The sequence below is a fragment of the Tursiops truncatus genome, chromosome 18 (genome assembly GCF_011762595.2).
Source record: "Tursiops truncatus isolate mTurTru1 chromosome 18, mTurTru1.mat.Y, whole genome shotgun sequence".
NCBI lineage: Eukaryota > Metazoa > Chordata > Mammalia > Artiodactyla > Delphinidae > Tursiops > Tursiops truncatus.
This window is the reverse complement of record NC_047051.1, coordinates 45834886-45852101: the sequence shown is the minus strand read 5'-3', so window position 1 is coordinate 45852101 and position 17216 is coordinate 45834886. Positions and strand designations below refer to the sequence as shown.

Genomic DNA, 17216 nt, shown 5'->3' with positions numbered 1-17216 from the left:
GATTGTTCCCATTTCCTGTTACTGAGGAAAACATCCATACATTGAGGCAGAACTTGTTTCATTCGGAGAGCCTTGAGGGGACTAACGCCTAAAGCGGTGGGCAAGCCTTTTCTGTGAAGGCCGGACAAGTCAGGCTGTGCCAGCCGGGTGGTTTCTGTCACAACCATAGCTCTCCACTCACTCCTCTGCTCTTACAGAATGAAAGCAGCCACGGACTATATGTAAACAACCGAGCATGGCTACGTTCCAACAAGACCTTGTTTACGGGCAGGGAAATTGAAATAATTTCCTAATTTTCATGTGTTTAACAAAATACTACTAAATTCAATTTCCATGCTGCACCTTTCCCCCCAGCCATTGAAAAATTCTTTGCTCATGGGCCATAGTTTACCTGCAGTCGAGGAAAAGGAAGGCTTCTGGGTAAAACAAGGCTATGCTGACCTCACATCTGTCTTTCCAGGTTTGTTTTCTTACACCTCTTCTATGAAGAAGGCCTGCTTCAGGCTCTAGTCCCTGTTGAGTAGTTCAAGATGACCAGAAACCTTATTTTCACCCTGAAGCCTCTTCCTTGCTGATCTGAAATGCTTTGAATGCCACTACTTATGCTACACAGCTGACATGAAATAGTTCATTTAAAAAGCACTGTTTGGGCTTCCCTGGTGACGCAGTGGTTGAGAGTCCGCCTGCCGATGCAGGGCACATGGGTTCGTGCCCCGGTCCGGGAAGATCCCACATGCCGCGAAGCCTGCGTGTCCAGAGCCTGTGCTTCGCAATGGGAGAGGCCACAACAGTGAGAGCCCTGCATACCGAAAAAAAAAAAAAAAAAAAAACCCTGTTTGGTAAGGACTATTATCCCCATTTAACCCGTGGGAGATTGATGGTTTATGCCTATTTTGGGTCATAAGTGACAGAGGAGGATTTGAATCCAAGTTACAATCACAACTTTGTTGTTTCTTGAGTTTTGCTATTAAAAAAAACACAGCCAGGGAAGCACCTACCCTTAGGATCTAGAATTCCTCTTATGTACAATTGTTTTAAGCTCCTATTAATTCTAAAGCCTGTGATTAAGGACTCAGCCTCCTAATGCACTAATCTTTAGCAATGGACCTAGTGGCTAATGGCTTTAATGTTTAGTGTACAGAGGGGAGAGGATGAGGCAGGTACGTAGCAAGAAATAAGTCTTGCAGGTTGGCAGGAAGTTTACAAGTTGCAGAAAAGTAAGGAAGGACGTGACACAATGAGAGTATGTCTTTATTTCCTAGGGCTACGTAGGAATTATTCCCTCCTGAATGAGACAGTTTTTAAAAGGTAATTTGTAAAATACGAGTATACATTCTCCCAAGGTAAAGAATATTTTCCCTCCAAATTATTTACCCATTCTACTCCCAACATGAATATGTTTGTTTAATTTTAAAAATTTAGTTACATGTCTGTCCAACCCTAGCTTCATAAGCCTAAAACTCTATGGGAAACCCCCCCCCCCCACCCAGTTTTTCCTGGTTCTCCTGTGTTCTTAACTAACTCCTCTCCATACAAAGGATGTTCCCTACCCTAGGGATGGAGATACATTCTGGGCATCCCACATTAACCCCACTAATAATAACACATGAAGATCTACACTTTTTAGACCAGTTATCACTGGAACTAAGAATTTCTACACTGAAATGAACAAACAGCTCAAGCATGAAAAGTGTTGGAAACCTGCTTAACCTCCTTTCTACTTCTTCGATTAAGTTTCCTTTCTAACTCACATTTATTTCTTTCACCAAGGTTATAAATTTGAATTCATCTGTATATTCACATACTTTTAAGTAAAATAAAACATAGCACCTTCACAGTTCCACATGTTCCCAGAACTTCTGCTAAATTCAGTGCTGTCAGTAAAGTGACCCTGTAGGGCAGGAGCAAAGTTATCACTCAAGTTTTTTGTTAAACAAACATATCACTCAAGGTCAGTACAAAAATATTTATTGCTAAAAGCTGAACTTGTACTTCAGTAACTTCTTTGAAAGTTCCAGGAGCTTTTCTGTTGTCACTAAATTAAGCCCTTGGTTTTTCACATTAAGGAGGGAAAGAAAAAAAGCTCAGCATGTTAGTTGAAGCAGTTTCTTCCCCATCACGATCACATTATGGATCCCATGCATGAAAAATATGTGAGGAGCTGTCCAGTTAGAGGCTTTGGTTCTGAGAGAGGTGCTCTACGGGCTGCTGCATTGAGGCCGATTTGCAATTTTCATCCAACACCTTTGCATTGAGTGGTCTTGCTGTGAAAAAGAAAATACCTTATTTTCAGTTTAAATAGGACCATTCAAGGATACAACAATTATGTGAAATGTTTTTAAAACCGAGATGCAAACTTCCTATGCACTCTAAAGGGACAGTGAAGATACATTTTGTTACAAATCAGTATTCTGTATCATAAAAGTACTTCCTGTATCTTAATGCTTGCTTGCTTCTAAATGGACAACTACAATCCCACCTCATGACAAAACGGAGGAAAGGTAAAATAATGTGGCCTCCGTATTAAATTTGAATATTCGTTTGGAGAGTTATGTTTAGTTGCACACTTGATATTTATTGTTTATTAATAAACTGGCACATAAAAATCAAAAATTCTCCTGATCAGTGCCTAAAATTATGATGGGATTCTTCAAATCTGAATACAGTTGTCCTTCAGTATCCATGGGGGATTGGTTCCAGGACCCCCAAGGATACCCAAATCCATGGATACTCAAGTCCCTTATATGAAATGGCATAGTATTTACATATATTTTAAGTCATCTCTAGATTACTTATAATACCCAATACAGTGTAAATACTATGTAAATAGTTGCAAATACAACATAAGTTCTATGTAAATAGTTGCTGGCACATGGCAAATTCAAGTGTTGCTTTTGGAACTCTGGATTTTGGGGGTTTTTTTGCCCTGAATATTTTTGATCTGAGGTTGGTTGAATCCATGGATGTGGAACTCACCAACCATATACAGACATATCCATCCTATCTGGAGGTTCAGTAAGTGTTCACTTCAACAGTATACTTTTGTATAAATACTCAGTTTTTTAGATACACATGTGTTATCTCTAAAGGCTTGGATTTTAAGAAAAGAACCCTTACCTTTGTTTGAGTGCTCGTAACTGATGTGTAAAATCTCTCAGTTGTACTATTTCCCTCTCTAGTAATCAAGATGCTTTTTTTAGTTTAGCTTTGAGCCAATATTAGAGGCAAAACCCTCCACCTCCCTCCTATTGGGCACCCTCTGCTGTTCCCCTTTTCGCTTTCAAGCCCCATTTCCAGAGCAGCGCTAGCTCTCCTTCCCCCACCTCTTCTCTTATGCTCCCTCATAGCAGAAGAGGTAGGAAAATAAAGTTTTGAAGCACTTTCTCCTGCTATTAAATGAACTGAAGACAGGATGAGGCATCAACAGATAGCAATTAACGAGATTTTACACAAAACGGGAAAAAAATAGGCTGAAAACAGTCACATTTAGTAAATACTTAAAAAACTACAACCATATCAAGCTTTCTCTGTTTTTTCCATACCTTTATATTAAAAACTTGAGATTTATTCTCGACTTCCAAGGTTTGTGCATCACTTTCTTTGCAGTAACTTTCTGCTCCAACCGTATCCATAATATTGCTTCCACAATTCTGTGTATTATAGCCACTATCCATCTGACAGGAATGAGAGGGAGAGAGAGAAAAAAAACCACCACAGGTAACATTGCAAAGTGTAATTCACTTGACCACAAAATTTATTTTGAGGAACTTTTATGTTTAAATAAGTAAATTTATTTTAAAATATTTATATAAAATATATATATGTAAGATTTGGCTTATGTAATTATATATAAAGACAGTATTTTAAAACATTTAAATGAATCACTATATACTATTCACAACTGAATGATACAATTTAATATTGTATTAATACAATTTAATATTGATCATATTGAATGAATTTAAAAAGTAATAAACATAAAATTGCTTGTTCTTCAAAGTAGTTACTACAATTCCTTCTAATAAAACATATCTTGTAATTTTCTTTATTTTTTTTAAATTCTAGGTTATTTTATTTTATTTTATTTATTTTTTGGCTGCGCCACGCAGCATATGGGATCTTAGTTCCCTGACCAGGGATCAAACCCGCTCCCCCTGCAGTGGAAGCGCAGAGTCTTAACCACTGGACCACCAGGGAAGTCCCTGTAATTTTCTTGAAAGTCAGTGTACAAACCACTAAGAACATACTTCCCTGTTACTTTGTGCTCACACCCAGTAGATGAAAATGAAGATTACAATCAACTTCTTCCAACTCATTTACCAAGCTTGTCTTAAATGGCTTACTTGCATCTCTAAATAAAATTTACCTAAATGGCAAGCTACCTTTAAGAGGATTCAAAACAATACACATTTTTTAAAAGGTAGCTTACATTATACTCATACCCATCACTGAAATAAAAATCTTACCTTCATAATAATACCACGTACATAATGGCTCTAGATGTTAGCTCAGCTTTTCATTTTAATTAAAATTACAGCATTCTACAACACACTGTTACAGCCCAAAAGAGCAAAAGAAAAAAAGGGACTAGCAAACTTCAGTTTTGGTACAAATATGACAAATATTTATTTCATGAGGGCCTAAAAAAAGCACCAGCCCTGTACGGCGCTCCATGTAATATTCTTATTTTCTCCTTGCAGCACCCTATTAACTTCACAAATGAGGCTAAGGCTCAGAAAGGGTAACTTTCACAGTGTCGGAATGAGATGACGAAGAGCTGAGGCCCCACTGCCCCTGTCCACTCACTGCACACTCCACACTTAACGTGCACAGTGACAAACACCAAACACAACCCACAATGCAGTCATCTTGCACTTACGCCCTTTTATGCAAATTATGATCAGCGAAAGAAAGACTACATTTGCCCCCAACACAAACATAAGAATAGCCTAGAAAGTGCATTCTATCATCATCTTAAGAAAAATGTTTCCAGTTTTCGGGAATGGATGCATATTTGTTTACTCCTGGGAGTGACGTTCCATTTGAACAAAACCCTTGTGGTGCAGGGAGTACGGTACACAAGGAGTCTGTCCCACTCTCTAGGAAGAGAAGGACCATGGTGCCCCTAACATAACATGGTGGCTTACCACACTGGCTCCCATCCAGACCACTACTAATGTCAGTGCCTACTATGTGCCAACCAGACAACACAGGTCATCTCGTTAACCGCCACAGGCGTCAAGGGAGACAACATGGTATTCCGAACTCTGGAAAGCCAATGTGACTGAAACAGAGAAGGAAGGGAAACAAAATGAGGCTGGAGAGTAAGGGAAAGGCCAGACCATGCAATGCTTTGCCAGCCACTCTACAGATTTTTAAATTAACACCAAAAGCAAAACAAACAAAAGAGTTACAAATTTAAGATTAAGATGCAGAAATAAAAACTCAATGGAAGGGTTATTGTATGAAGTTGACCAAATTTCCCAAAAATTAGAACAAAAGGGAGTTAAAAAGAACTGTGAAAAGTTTTTAAATTGGAGAATCAAAAGGAGTTCCAAAGAATGGTGAAAACGAGAGGAGAAATCTAAGATATTATTCAAGAAAAGATCCAAGAAGTGAAGGGCATGAGTTTACAGATCATAAGGGCCCTCTGAGTGCCCAGTACAACTGATGAAAAGGAACCCATACCAAATAATCACTGAAATTTCAGGATCCTTTACTCCAGAAAGGGATAAAAAGAGACCATATGCAAAAGATTAAGTATTAAAATGGTTTCAGATCTCTCACCAGCAACACTGAAAACAGAATCAACGAAACAAAGTCTGAAGGAAAATTATTTCCAAACTCAAATGTGAGAGAATAAAGAACATGTGATCAGACGTGCAGTATCTTGAAAAAGGTACTCTTTCTCAGAAAGCTACTAGAAAATGTGTTCCAGTCAAGTGAGAAGTAAACCAGGAAACAGAAGAACGGGGTACAGAACATGCGAGAGGTTAAGGGAATTCTCAGGATGATGAAGGGATATTCCAGGAATACAGCTGTGTACAATGCTTGGAGGCCAACCCGTCACAGTAAAGCAAGTCAAAAGGCCCTGGGAAAATGTGACTGTCTTTGAATGTTTGGAGCTACCCCTGTGGTAGGAAAGAATGTATAGAAAACATTTTTAAACTACAAAATGTTCTGCAAACAGTACACGTTATTATGATATGACCCAAAGGATAAAACTGAAACTGACTGATAGATACCACAGACAGAACCATAGTTCAGCTCGCTAGGGAAGAGGCTTGTAAATGGTGAGAGAAGTCCTCTAAGATGGGCTGGGATACCCCTGCAGGTACTCAGGCAGGGAGTGATGGCAACTTATAATGAGACAGGCTTCCAAGGGGTAGGTGGACTGGATGATTAATGTGTATTTCCATCTAAGTATTCTATAATGCTGCTATAAATGCTCTGAAAAAAAGAGGCAGTAAGAAAAAAGGAGAGCAAAAAAGTTAACAATACCTTTAAGGCTAAGTTTGACTGGATGCGCTTCTTTACTTAGGAACCAAATTTAGAAGCTGGAATATGTAAAAGCGATTCTAGTGTATTTTTTTGAGCAACAATCCTAGAAGTCAGGATAGGCAGCATAGGCATAAAATATGAGCAAAAGATTATATGTAATTTGGGATCATTTAAAATCCCTCCATGAGTTTTACACTTCAGCATGTCAAAACAGAGAGCACTAAAGCATTATAGAGTTGTTGTGAGAATTAGATGAATTAGTATCCATAAAGAGGTTAGAAGAGTGTCTGGCACACTGGAAGACTGTGTAGTATTAACTATTACTATGGGTCAGTATAAACTTGGATTAAAGAACATGGAATCCAGACTGCCAGGATTTGAATCTTTTGACTCCAACACTTGCTAGCTATACAGGCAATTGACCGAACCTCTCTGACTCTCGGTTTCCTCATCTGTAAAATGTGGATGATGGTATACCTATTTCACAGGACCGTTGTGAAGATTAAACAAATTAACATGTGTAAAGTACTTGGAATAATGCCTGACATATTGTAAGAGCTACATAAGTGTTAGATATTGTTACTATGAAATGGCAGGTAGAATTGCCTTTCTAGTTCAAAGTTCTTTCAAAACTCTCAACTCAAAGAATATGACAGTTAGTGGAACAAATGTCTTTCTGAAAGTAAGTGCTAGCTGTGAAGTGTATTTGTCAAATGAATCATGCTTTCCTGTTGCCAGATGTTGCAAAATTGGAAATGTATGATTACATGAAAAATGGTGGTTACAAATCACATTTTTTTTAAAGTCCAAAAGAAATATACATAAAAGTGCTCTAAACTGCTTTTCCTAAATTATATAAAGGAAAAACCAAAACTACTGTATTTTTAGAATACAAACACTACACCAAAAACTGAATTCTTTGGGAACTAGCTCCACAGGAAAGAGAGGTGAACCCTGAGAAGTTGCCAGATTCTAGCAGTTTGTAAAAACAGAGCAGCTTGATTTCTTTTCTGCTCTCTTATTTTCCTACTCCAAATAAATATCAGTGAATGTGAATATTAAATATATGCATCATCAGTCCAAGTTAAAAGAACTAACCCTCTTGATATCGCTTAGTACTGATTAAAAATACATATGTAATGCTGTTAAGTCTCACATACAACCCATTTTCTTTCTCACTATAATCTTACAAAAGAAAGGATGAAGAACAAGGGACCAAGGAAAGGACTCTAGAATATTCAAATACCTTACCTGAATGTTACTGCTTTCACAAGGAATGACACTGCTTTCTGCGAGAGGTGACATGCACATGTGAGAGTTTTCAATACTGAAGGCGATCCCACTCACAAAGTCAGTCATGGGTAAACTCCTATTATCAACGGGCTCCTTAATCCAAGTGGTCTCATCTGCTATCTCTATGGGATCGACCATATCCACAGTGTTATTCTCCTTCTCACTTTCCACATCCTGAAGCAGTGCCAATTCTTTCTCAGAAGCACCGGACTGGTTCTGGGTAATAGACATGGCGGTCACTACCAAGTGCGCGCCATGTGGACAAGTGTCACCATCCAACTGCGGCAGGTGGACTCCAGCCGTGCCCATGGCTAGGGAGGAGGCGTCTGTGGAAGGAACATCTGCCTTGTCTCCTTCATCTTCGCTGTGAGCCTCGAGAGTAAAAGGTACCCGAATCAGTGAGGGCCGATACTTAGCACCCCCTGTACACATCTCAAGTCTCATAGGAGACCAATTTTTAATTGGTGAGCAGCCATCTATATAAGGACTTCTGATACACGGATTGGTAATTCCATTAGAATTTGTTCCAGACGAAGCATCAGGAGAATGGAAAGTTAACTTCCTTTGCTCTAAAAGATTGGGAGTGGAAAAAAAAAGATTGGGAAGGAAAAATCACATCATGAAAACATGGACATGGGAAAGCCATTACTAAATGGTCATCAACATGTTTCATGCCAGAAAAACTGGATTTCTCTAACAGTGGTGTTGTTTCCTGAAGTGAAATTTTGGTGTTAAAAATAATAGCACAAATGAATGTGTATCCATAAACAGGGTGAGGCTCTTCAAAATATAATTCCTCTGGCAAATATCCTCAAGCATATTGCTACTATAACAATGTTGTTCACATCCAAGATAATAGAACAAACCAGCTGATAGCTGCAAATTAACAGCTGTACCTGGTAAATGAAATATGTAATAATCTATTTCTGTTTATGTAAAATACTATAAGCAACATTAAAAGGCAAACAAAAAACTGCAAAATAATATTTGCGACAATAAAGAGCTTAACAATGGTAAACAAAATGATCAAAATGCCTTAAAAGTTAATAATTTTTATAGCTTCGTTAGCTTAATAAAAACAAAAGTTTAAAAAAATGGGCAAAAGCATATAAACAATCCTCCCAATGGTAAATGAACATATGAAGTGTTTGGTCACACAAATAATAAAAAATATGGAAATTAAAGCAATGAGAGACCATTTGTTCAACAAAAACACTGAAGTCTGAACTAATAATCCCCCCAAACAAATGACCCATAAACATTTGGAAAAAGTTCAACATTGTAATAACCAAAGACAAGAAAATTAAAGCAGTAAGAGACCTTTTTGTAATGTACCAAAGTAACAAACATCAAAAAGGATGGTAAGACCAGTGTTGCTAGATGGGGAAAAAGATGACTTTTCACACACCACTGATGAAAATTTCAATTGGTACAACTTCTTATGAAGAAAATTTGATAAAATTCCTCAAGAGCCTTAAAAACAGTCATCCCCTTTCACCAAATAATTCCACTTCTGAGAATTTAACCTAAAGAAATAAATATGTACAATACACTGTACATACAAGAAAAAAAAAGAAATAATTTAAATGTTTATCAATGATTGAAAACAAAAGATACATCTGTGAAATGGAATATCATATAGTGATTCAAAATCATGGTTTCAAACAATAATAAATGACTTGAATGACCTACGAAAATACTCCTAATAGAATGCTTTGTGAAAAAAGCAGGATATAGAACTGTGTGTGTGTGTGTGTGTGTGTGTGTGTGTGTTCATATATGTATGAAGATATATACACACATACACATGTACATATATAAAAGGAAGACTAACAAAAATAGTTTTCAGTTTTCCAATTTTATTTACTATGAATAGGTTTTGTAAACTATGAATAATTTTCAAGAAGTGCTATAATTTTTTTCAAGGAAAAACTGACATATTGCAAAGAAAAATATGTAAATTCTCACACACTACCTAAAAACTTTACTCAAACAAATATATCTTTACACAATATCAATATGAATATCTGATTACCAAAGTCTGAACCTACACACTGGAAGGCATACCGAAACCAACTTATCTCTACGACAGCCATCTTTCTTTGATTCTGCTCATAAGATGTTTGGTATAAATACTGCTAGTCAAATTACCTGTATCTGACATGAGAGCAGAACTTTGCTGAGAATTTCAGTCTTTGAAAGTAAATTGTTCCTTTTGTAAAAAAAAAAAAAAGTAAAAAAAAAAAAAAAAGTAAATTGTTCCTTTTGTAAAAAAAAAAAAAAAAAAAATCCAAGTTTCTAAATTTTAAAAGGGTGAGTGGTCATTTGGAGCTCTGTAGTTAGAACAAGCTAGAAAGAGACTCTTTAATAACAAATATTGACAATATAAAATTTTAATTGGGGGTTGTATTACAAGACATACCTGAGAGTGGTGTCTTTCCTATTTGAAATGCAATTGGTGAGAAAGTGGGTGAAGAAATAGGTGAAGGACTGGTTATGCTTCCCAAACTGTATTTTTTTGCACTACCCTGAATAGGGCTAGAAGAAAACTGCCCCTGTGATAAAAATAAATAAATAAAATTAAACGGTTCTCTTCCTTAGCTCTGTTACACCAAGTGCTATTTATCTTTATTTTTGAAACACATTCATAAACTAGGTTGTATAACTTTGGTTATTCACGAGAAAGCAAGATGCCACCTTTGCTTTGTGGCAGAAGGCAAGACACCAAAAGGCAGGCCCACAGACACACGAAAAAAACTTATGGTTACCAAAGGGGAAGGTGGGGAGGGATAAATTAGGAGTTTGAGATTAACATATACACACTACTACATATAAAATAGATAATCAACAAGGATCTACTGTATAGCACAGGGAACTCTACTCAGTATTTTGTAATAACCTATAAGGGATAAGAATCTGAAAAAACCATATATACGGATGTATAACTGAATCGCTTTGCTGTACACTTGAAACTAATAAAACACTGTAAGTCAACTATACTTTAATAAGAAAAAAAAGGTAAAACAACAACAACAACAAAAAAACACGCCAAAAGACAAGGCATCTTGTAACAAGGATAGTTAAGAAGACTGTTCCAAAAATTCTGAAATAGAATATACTAGAGAAGACAAAATATAAATGCACCGTATTTACACAAACCAAGTAGCAGTTTATGAAAATTTTTAAGTTAGTCCACTAACACCAATCTAGTTGTGTTATACTGAAACTCTTCCGTAATTCAGTAAGTACCTTACCCTGAAATTCCTCGAGACTCATTTACCTCTAAATACAAAATTGGAGAGTCTGACAAAAAGCATTCCTATACCTAATGACAAAATGTGAACTAGGCTAATCCGCATGAAATATAAAACCCAAAAGACAATCATTCCTTTTGACAGCAGTAGAAGCATCTAGGTCCAAGATGCCTATAGCCAACCAACCAGCCACTTGGCCCACTTCTTACCGAACTCGGGGTCTGCACAGGGCTCCTACACTGCACAGGAGATAGATCTATTGAATAAAAAACCTCAAGTGATGCTTGAACACCACTACGAGGACTTCTGGGAGAAGCTGGAGGTAAGGAGTCAGAGATACTTCCGTTGCCATCTAAAAATAGCTTTCTTCTGAGGGATGAAGAACTGAGGTTTCCGGGAGATTGATCTGCAAATTCATCAGCTCTAAAATAGTCACCTATATTTAATATTAACAGAATAAAAGGCAGAGCTAGTCATTTGGAAGAGCAATTATATTTCAGTTGTCTGATGTTTTAAAAACCAGTCTCTATGTTTGAACTGTTTTCCAAAAAGAGGGCAAAGTTTAACTGCACAGGTGCTGCTTGAAATCTGAAACGATTCCTTCTTTTTTTAGTGCCTCATTATTAGTATGGGTAGTGCCAATAAGATGTGTTCATGAATAGTTTATGTCTATAGTTAAGTTCACTATGATAAAAAGGCTAATTCAGGCCATATTAAAGAAAAATGAGAAATTTCAGGCTTCCCCACTTCTTTAGAGGAGGCATTGCCACAGATTCCCACTTACAAAAGCCATTAAAACAAAACCTTTTATTTAAGTTATTAAAGGTTTAAACAAATACAATACTTACCTAATACCTTTTCTAAATTAAAATCCACAGGAAGAGACAGCAATGTCTGGCAAGCAGCTGGAAGCAAGCAGATAAACACAAACATGGTTAAATCAATGCAAGTGTATCCCATGCAGTTTAGCATGTGCTTCCCCATCAACCATCTCCCCATGATGCTCCAGACAAACTGAATTATTTACTTTACGCACCCCATTCCATAACATGCCACCTTCCTGTTTCCCACACTTTCCAGCACTGATGTAAACCTGTTAATGGTAAAAGATAACTTCTGGTTGTGCTGCTGGCACTTGTATCAGAAAAGAAGCCAGCCTGGGTTTCCCTGGTGGCACAGTGGTTGAGAGTCCGCCTGCCGATGCAGGGGACACAGGTTCGTGCCCCGGTCCGGGAAGATCCCACATGCCACGGAGCGGCTGGGCCCGTGAGCCATGGCCGCTAAGCCTGCGCGTCCGGAGCCTGTGCTCCACAACGGGAGAGGCCACCACAGTGAGAGGCCCGCATGCCGCAAAAAAAAAAAAAAAAAGAAGCCAGCCTATATATATTTGGGGATAGATTTCCCAATATTAACAAATTTTCAAAAGAATGCCTTCCAAAACCAAAATTCGATTCACATGATTTGAATCACAAAATAACACACTATTGCCACTTCTCAAACATGGATGGATATATCTATTCTAACTGTTTCTCAAGGTCAGCTCTCATATAGCTTATTCATAAAAAGTAAACAACTTCAATTCCAGAGTGAAGTGTTATCACATGTACTGAAATTAACATCAAATGTCGCTTAATATGGAACATACTTCTTTTCCAATTTACATTCATACTCACCATTGCTTGTCTCAGAATGTACGGTCAGCTTTCTTCCAATTGGAGATTCATTATTGACGTTAATACCTGTAAAACATTCTAAGTGAAAAATCTTACATTTTCTGTTCATTTACTTTAGGGTTACTCTTTCCAGAGTAAAAAAATGAAGTGTGGAAACTTTTACATTTAAAAAATAAATGTAATGTATATAACTTGGCATGTTTCTGCTAAGTTTGTTTGTTTTTTTATTGATTGATTGATTGTCAACTTCGAGGAAGCATAAGGATAAGACTTAAGGATTACCACAGCAAGTAAGGCGGCACCAAGAGATGCTTTTTAGGGAAAGCAGCGGTGCTCTACATGACGTCAACCTTTAAAGGTTGGGGACACACGTTAGTCAACGTCAATGTCCTCAAACAGATCCTCTGTTGCTTGATGCTTTTCCAAAATGGAAATAGATAAATTGTTGGAATTAAAGCACCAGGCCATTCTGAAAGAAACTGAAATTTGATCAATAAAACCGTGCTCAGTTTTCTTTTTTTCGCCAAGAGGAGTCAAAAATATGGGTGCAAATAATTTTTTTAAAAATCTGAAGTTAATGACTAATATTAAGCTTCTTAACTTGAAAAAGCACCAGGTAGTAAATAAATGGGTGAAAAAATAGAATTCTAGATTCAAATGCCTTCTCTGCTGTAGGCAGTGTGACCTTCTAGAAGGCAAATGCAACCAAGGCACTCTGCTGCGAAAACCCTGTAATGTCCTTGGTCTTTAGGCTGGAGTCCAAACACCTTAATGGTGTAAATAAAGCCCTTCCAAAACCTTGTCTCTGTCTCTAGCACAGCTGTCCTCCAACCGAACATTATCTGAATACCTTAAAAAACAAACAGGTTCTCTCTCTCACCTCTAGGTATTTCTAATATTCTTTCCTCTCTGACTTTTCTGCCCTATTCCCCGAGTCCGGCTAACTCAAGTCTCAGCTTAAACTGTGTCTTCCATCTAGACAGGATTATTCTCACACCACTTTTCAACTGTATTGCAAGTGTTTTCTTGGTTGTTTCCTCTAAAAGGACTTCATAGATAACTTTAAGACCACAATCAAATGAGGAAAAATGGATGGATTTGATTACACCAAAATAAGAATTTCTAGGCAACCAAAGACATCAAAACAAAAGTAGCACATATGTGACTGGAGATGACATGTGAAATGTTTAGAACTAAGATAACTACAAATGTAACTACAAGGTATCTTAGAAATTCAAAGGAAAAAGAAAGAGACAACAACTCCAATAGGAAGGAATTAGAAATAGGCATTTTACAAGAGAGGAAATAAAAAGGCTGTTAATATATGAGAAATGAAAATTAAAACCATCATTTAGAATGTCAAACAACCCATGAGAAAGGCAAAAATGTGAAAGCCACGTACTGGCAGGGATGTGGGGATATGGGAACCCTAGGCACTGCGGGTGGCTGTGCAGACTGTACAGTCATTCTGGCGAGCAGCCTGGCGCCGCACAGTCAAATTAGAAAACATGTAGCCTATAACTCAGAAATCCTCAGCCTATGTATAGTTCCCAGAGAAATTCTCGTTCAAGTCCATAAATAAAAATGCAATGGGTAGTACAGTCATTGAAGCACCTTGCTGCATAAATTGCTACATAAAAATTGACAGCATAAGCTAATGTGTACAAACAAAATCATTGTTCCCCCGACTCACCATTGTCTTTGTTATTCTTCAGGTAAATAACACTGAGCACTTACCATGTGCTAGGTACATGATCTTCGAAGTATTATCTCATTTCATCATTTCATAGGGAAGGAGAGTGAGGCACAGGAAAGCTAAGTAGTTCACACAGCTACTAAGCTAAACTGGGCATGACTCAAACCCAGACGGCATTACTCTAGAGTGAGGGTCAGCAAATGATAGCTCACGAGACAAATCGGGCTGGTTGCCTATTTTTGTAAATAAAGTTTTACTGGAACACACCCACACTCGTTCATTACGTATCATCAGGGATACACTTTCATGGTAAAGCAGTAGAGTTGACTGGTTGCAACAGAAACTGTATGGTCTGCAAAGCCTAAAATATTTAATATTTGGTCCTTTACAGATAGAGGTTGCCAATCTCTACTCTAAGGTAGTGTTTTCCAGAACTTTTTCTGTGATGATGGAAATGTTCCATATCTGTGCGGGACGATATGGTCACCACTACGTGCGGCTACTGAGCACGTGAAATGTGCATGTATGAGCAGGAAACTAAAATTTCAATTTTAATTTATTTAAATGTAAATAGCCACATGTGGCTAGTGGCTACCGTATGTCAAGAACTGTAAAGGGTCTGACAGGTTAGTGTGTCAACGTTGCATAGATGCTGGCTGAAGAAAGGAGGCTTCGGGTCACAGACAAAGGGACTTCATTATTCTCAGCACAGGAGGCAACATGAGCTTCATGTTCATGTCAGCTCCCTTTGCCCCCTCAGTCCCAAGGAAGGGACATGAAAGAGCCCAGGTGGATACAGCACACACAGAGGGTCTGTGCCCCAGCTGAGGAACGCTAAGCACGGGAAATCCCATTCTTTATAAGCTGCAAGCAAACCTGCCCCAGAGGGAGACGTTACCATTACTGTACTAGACAGCCAAACAAACCTACCCTCTGCTCCAGAGGGATACTCCATCTCTGTTTTCCAAGGATGTTCACAATACAAACATCCTTGAAAAAACAGCCTGGATCAAAACCTGTCCGTGGCGCTCTTCATGAGATGTATAGAAATGCGAGACCCACAGAGAACTGAACTATCTCCCAACACCACTGTAGACAGCACAGGCCTGCGCACCCCCTTCCACCCCCGCCAATTAACCACTGTACTCTGTCATCACGGGCTTGATGAGCACACCAAAGAGGCTGTATGTAGTATTTTTAGCATCTTGCTGATCTGCCTCACTTTAAAACAGGTTACCTCGAATATAAAATGATGTTATAAAAAAGATCACATAACAAGGTTGATTCACCTGTTCAAAAATCCAACATTAAAACACTGGGGGGAAGAAACCTACCATCTATGAATACATCACCTTGGATACAGAATTTTAGAGCTGGGAAGCATGTTATCACACAACCATCTAGTTTAACCCCTTGATTTTACAAGTGAAAAACTGAGGCCTAAAGAGATTGAAAAAGTTGATCAAGGTCACCCCTTCTGGTTTATAATACAGAAGGTCTACAGCCCAGGTCTCCATCCACTACTGCATGCCACCTTTAGTTTGCAACGATTCAGAATCTGAACTGAGAAATGCATACTTTTAAATCCAGGTTCTGCCACCTTATCATATCTGTAACCTGGGACAAGTGCTCTAACCTTTCTAAATCTAGATTTTCTCACTTATAAAATGAGACCAATAATAGCATCTACTTCATATGAGCTGTTGTAAGGAATACTGAAAGCACTTAACACTGTCTGGACACATGAAAAGTGCTTAATCCATTTTTTCTGTATTGTGTTTTTGATAAAGAATGGAACAAATATTCCCTGTTATACTGAGAGCATAATTAATGTATGCTATACAGAAGAGCGGGCAATTCCACTGAAATGAGGGATGCATATAAACAAGTAATACTTGAACATTGCTCACAGCTCAAAGGGCAGTGAGAGCAAATATAAGATAACCACTTCCTAGAGGTAGAAAAATATTTGAAAGATTACTGGCTTGCTCTTCAACTTCCTTTTTAATTTTGCAGATAATCAGCTGTATTACACTGTCCCAGAGGTCCTATAAATGCCCATCCTTCCTCTACTATTATAAGAAACCAGGAAATTAGCAAAAAGCAAAAGCAATTTAAGGATTTCATTTAAAAAAATTAACCTTCAAAATCACTGCAAAAATTAACAATTCAGCTCTATATTCAATACCAACTATTTCTGCATCTACAGATCCTCTATAACCATCATTATAACTGATATTCACAATGGTTATGAAGAAAAAGTTAAATTCAAAATAGAATGGCCAAGAAAAAAAAGAATTTAGTAAATTTTAGTCAAGTTTTGAATCCTAACTCTTAAATAGTTAAATCCTCTGGTATCCAGAAATTTAATTTATAGCAAGCTTCCTACCAAAGCAGATAAACTGACACTCACTATATGTTGTTTTACATTCATTGCTTTTTATTTTTATGATTTTTATTCAGACAATTTTTAACACACTCACATTTACTGGAATCATATTCTGAAAGCTGCTTCCCTTCATGATCAGTCCAAGGAGAGGGTACGATGACATCCTTAGTGAAAAACTAGGAAAATTAAAGTCACAAAATTAGGCATATGAAATATGAAAAGGCAGCTGTGTTAAATAACCATCAAACATGTTACATACTGACTTTATAGTTATATTTTAAAATTTCATACTTAAAAGCACAAATGAGCAAAGGTAAAATGGAAGAAATTTAAAGTATATATAAAGAAAAATGTTAATACTTCAAATCAACCACTTAAATTTGCAAATTAAGCTAAGGTTATTAATCATA

General features: G+C 37.5%; 1 protein-coding gene across 5 annotated transcripts in view; it reads right to left on the bottom strand.

The window, feature by feature from the left end:
• Nucleotides 1-1951: 1951 nt before the first annotated feature.
• BORA (BORA aurora kinase A activator) overlaps nucleotides 1952-17216 on the bottom strand; it is a 24477-nt gene continuing 9212 nt past the window's right edge. For all 5 annotated transcript variants that reach the window (XM_019921114.3, XM_019921116.3, XM_019921115.2 and 2 more), the window contains exons 5-12: nucleotides 16901-16982; nucleotides 12722-12787; nucleotides 11897-11953; nucleotides 11258-11484; nucleotides 10217-10349; nucleotides 7753-8363; nucleotides 3543-3674; nucleotides 1952-2264 (exon numbers count right to left, since the gene is read on the bottom strand). In XM_019921114.3, the coding sequence (XP_019776673.1) occupies nucleotides 2199-2264; nucleotides 3543-3674; nucleotides 7753-8363; nucleotides 10217-10349; nucleotides 11258-11484; nucleotides 11897-11953; nucleotides 12722-12787; nucleotides 16901-16982 (1374 nt within the window). In that variant the 3' untranslated portion in view covers nucleotides 1952-2198. The remainder of the gene's footprint in view (nucleotides 2265-3542; nucleotides 3675-7752; nucleotides 8364-10216; nucleotides 10350-11257; nucleotides 11485-11896; nucleotides 11954-12721; nucleotides 12788-16900; nucleotides 16983-17216) is intronic.